Genomic DNA, 2,500 nt, shown 5'->3' with positions numbered 1-2,500 from the left:
TAGCAATCAGCGAAGAGGCGGGGCCAGGAGCTATGACTCGACCCCTGCAACCACAAATAGGCGAGTACAAATAGGTGAGTACACACGCGCACACACACACACACGCGCGCGCACACACACGCGCGCACACACACACACGCACACACACACGCGCACACACACACACACGCACACACGCACACGCACACGCACACGCACACACACACGCACACACGCACACACACACGCGCACACACACACACACACACACACACACACACGCACACACTCGCTCACACACACGCGTACACACACGCGCGCGCACACACACACGCGAGCGCGCACACACACACGCACACACACACACGCACACAAACACACACAACACACACAACACACAAACAACACACACAACACACAACACACACACACACAACACACACAACACACAACACACACACAACACACACACAACACACACACAACACACACAACACACACACAACACACAACACACACACAACACACACAACACACAACACACACACAACACACACAACACACAACACACACACACAACACACTCAACTAGGCAGACACTCACCTGTGACAAGCCCAGGTGTACGGAAGCCGTCTCAGATATATACATAATCTTGCCGTCAGGAGCCACCACGAAGATAAACCCGTCCAGAGTCTGCAGGAACGTAATATATATCAACATTAACTATCACTATGTACAATAACTACAGAGGCAGTTGAATGATATCTCTCAGCCTTTCGTGTGTCACTGAATATATTACTGCAACATGAAAAACCTGGAGCTATGATTCAACTCCCCCTGTGGTTATTTTCTTTTCCATATGTAGATGTGTGTGTGTGTGGGTGTGTGTCGTGTCGAATAGGTAAAATTGGTCAGTTAGCAAGAACTCATTTAAAATTAAGTCCTTTCTAAAAAAAATTTCTTATACATTTTAAGATATATTATTAATATTGTATTAATATTATTAATATTGTAAAAATTATTAATATTGTACTAAAAGAACCTTAGAAAACTTACCTAACCTTATTATAACAAGTGCAATTTAATTTAGCCTAATCTAACTAAATATATTTTAGAAAAGTTTACAAGAATTTAATAATAAACACAATGAAATATATTTTTTTCGTTAGGTTCAGAATGATTTTTTGCGAAATTATTGCATACACAAATTTTCGCTTGCTTTATTCGGCAAGAAGAGCGTTGCTATTTAAGCCAAAATTGCAAGTTTTACTTATTCGACACGAATAATATATATATATATATATATATATATATATATATATATATATATATATATATATATATATATATATTACTAATAACAGTGTTTTAATATAAATTCTCCCTCCCCCACCCCTAACTCTCCCCCCTCCCCATCCCCCCTTCCACAACAAATTAGGCTCGTATTCTTTTATACATAAACTACTCCGATCACTGTAGGTTCTAGCTCCTGGTGCCGGGTACCCTAATAACAGTCATGGAGAGAGCGGTAAACCCGTGGGGGTCATCCTGCAGCCATGTGGGGAGGGTAGAACAAGTAAACATGTACCACCTTTGTTGCCAAGGTCACACCTGTGCTGCGAAGGTCACACCTGTGTTGCCAAGGTCACACCTGTGTTGCCAAGGTCACACCTGTGCTGCGAAGGTCACACGTGTTGCCAAGGTCACACCTGTGCTGCGAAGGTCACACATGTGTTGCCAAGGTCACACCTGTGTTGCCAAGGTCACACCTGTGTTGCCAAGGTCACATCTGTGCTGCCAAAATCACACCAGTGCTGCCAAGGAAGGTCGCACCTGTGTTGCCAAGGTCACACGTGTGTTACGAAGGTTACACCTGTGCTGTCAGGAAGGTCACACCTGTGCTGCCAAAGTCACACCTTTACTGCCAGGAAGGTCACACCTGTGCTGCCAGGAAGGTCACACCTGTGCTGCCAAAGTCACACCTTTACTGCCAGGAAGGTCACACCTGTGTTGCCAAGGTCATATTTGTGCTGCCAGAAAGGTCACACTTGTTGCCAAGGTCACACCTGTGTTGCCAGGGTCATAGTCATCAATTTTTAACTATGTTAGTTTGATGTCCCATTTCCCACTTGATTCACCCTCTCCCTTTATACTTTTACCTACAATCACCTATCTCCCTTATTCCTTCTTCCTCCATTAATCCTCTCCTCCCTTATGTACCTTTCCTCCCTCCATCCCTTCATCCTCCCTTAATACTTTATTTCCTTCCTCCGCCCATCAACTCTTCCGCCTTCCTCTATCTCTACCTCCCCCCTCTCATTCTCCTTCCCCCTCTCTCTCTTTCTCCCTCCCCCTCTTTTTTTATACAGGGTTTGATAAAGTTAGGTTAAGGATCCCTAGCTTTATTGACAAGCTATTTACAGGTTAAAGATTCCTAACTTTATTGACAAGCTAAGAGCTGTTACCTACATCAGCTCATCTGAAAGCATTTTTATTGTTATGAGACATACAAGTAGGGAA

The 2,500-nt window shown here is 43.7% G+C and overlaps 1 protein-coding gene across 8 annotated transcripts in view; it reads right to left on the bottom strand.

Annotated features, from left to right (window-relative positions):
• sim (single-minded) overlaps nucleotides 1-2,500 on the bottom strand; it is a 649,835-nt gene that overhangs the window by 84,420 nt on the left and 562,915 nt on the right. For all 8 annotated transcript variants that reach the window (XM_070082428.1, XM_070082434.1, XM_070082426.1 and 5 more), the window contains one exon: nucleotides 584-673. In XM_070082428.1, coding sequence (XP_069938529.1) covers nucleotides 584-673 — 90 coding nt within the window. The remainder of the gene's footprint in view (nucleotides 1-583; nucleotides 674-2,500) is intronic.

This window comes from Cherax quadricarinatus, chromosome 7 (assembly GCF_038502225.1).
Source record: "Cherax quadricarinatus isolate ZL_2023a chromosome 7, ASM3850222v1, whole genome shotgun sequence".
Classification (NCBI taxonomy): Eukaryota; Metazoa; Arthropoda; class Malacostraca; order Decapoda; family Parastacidae; genus Cherax; species Cherax quadricarinatus.
This window is presented reverse-complemented; position numbering and strand designations above follow the sequence as displayed.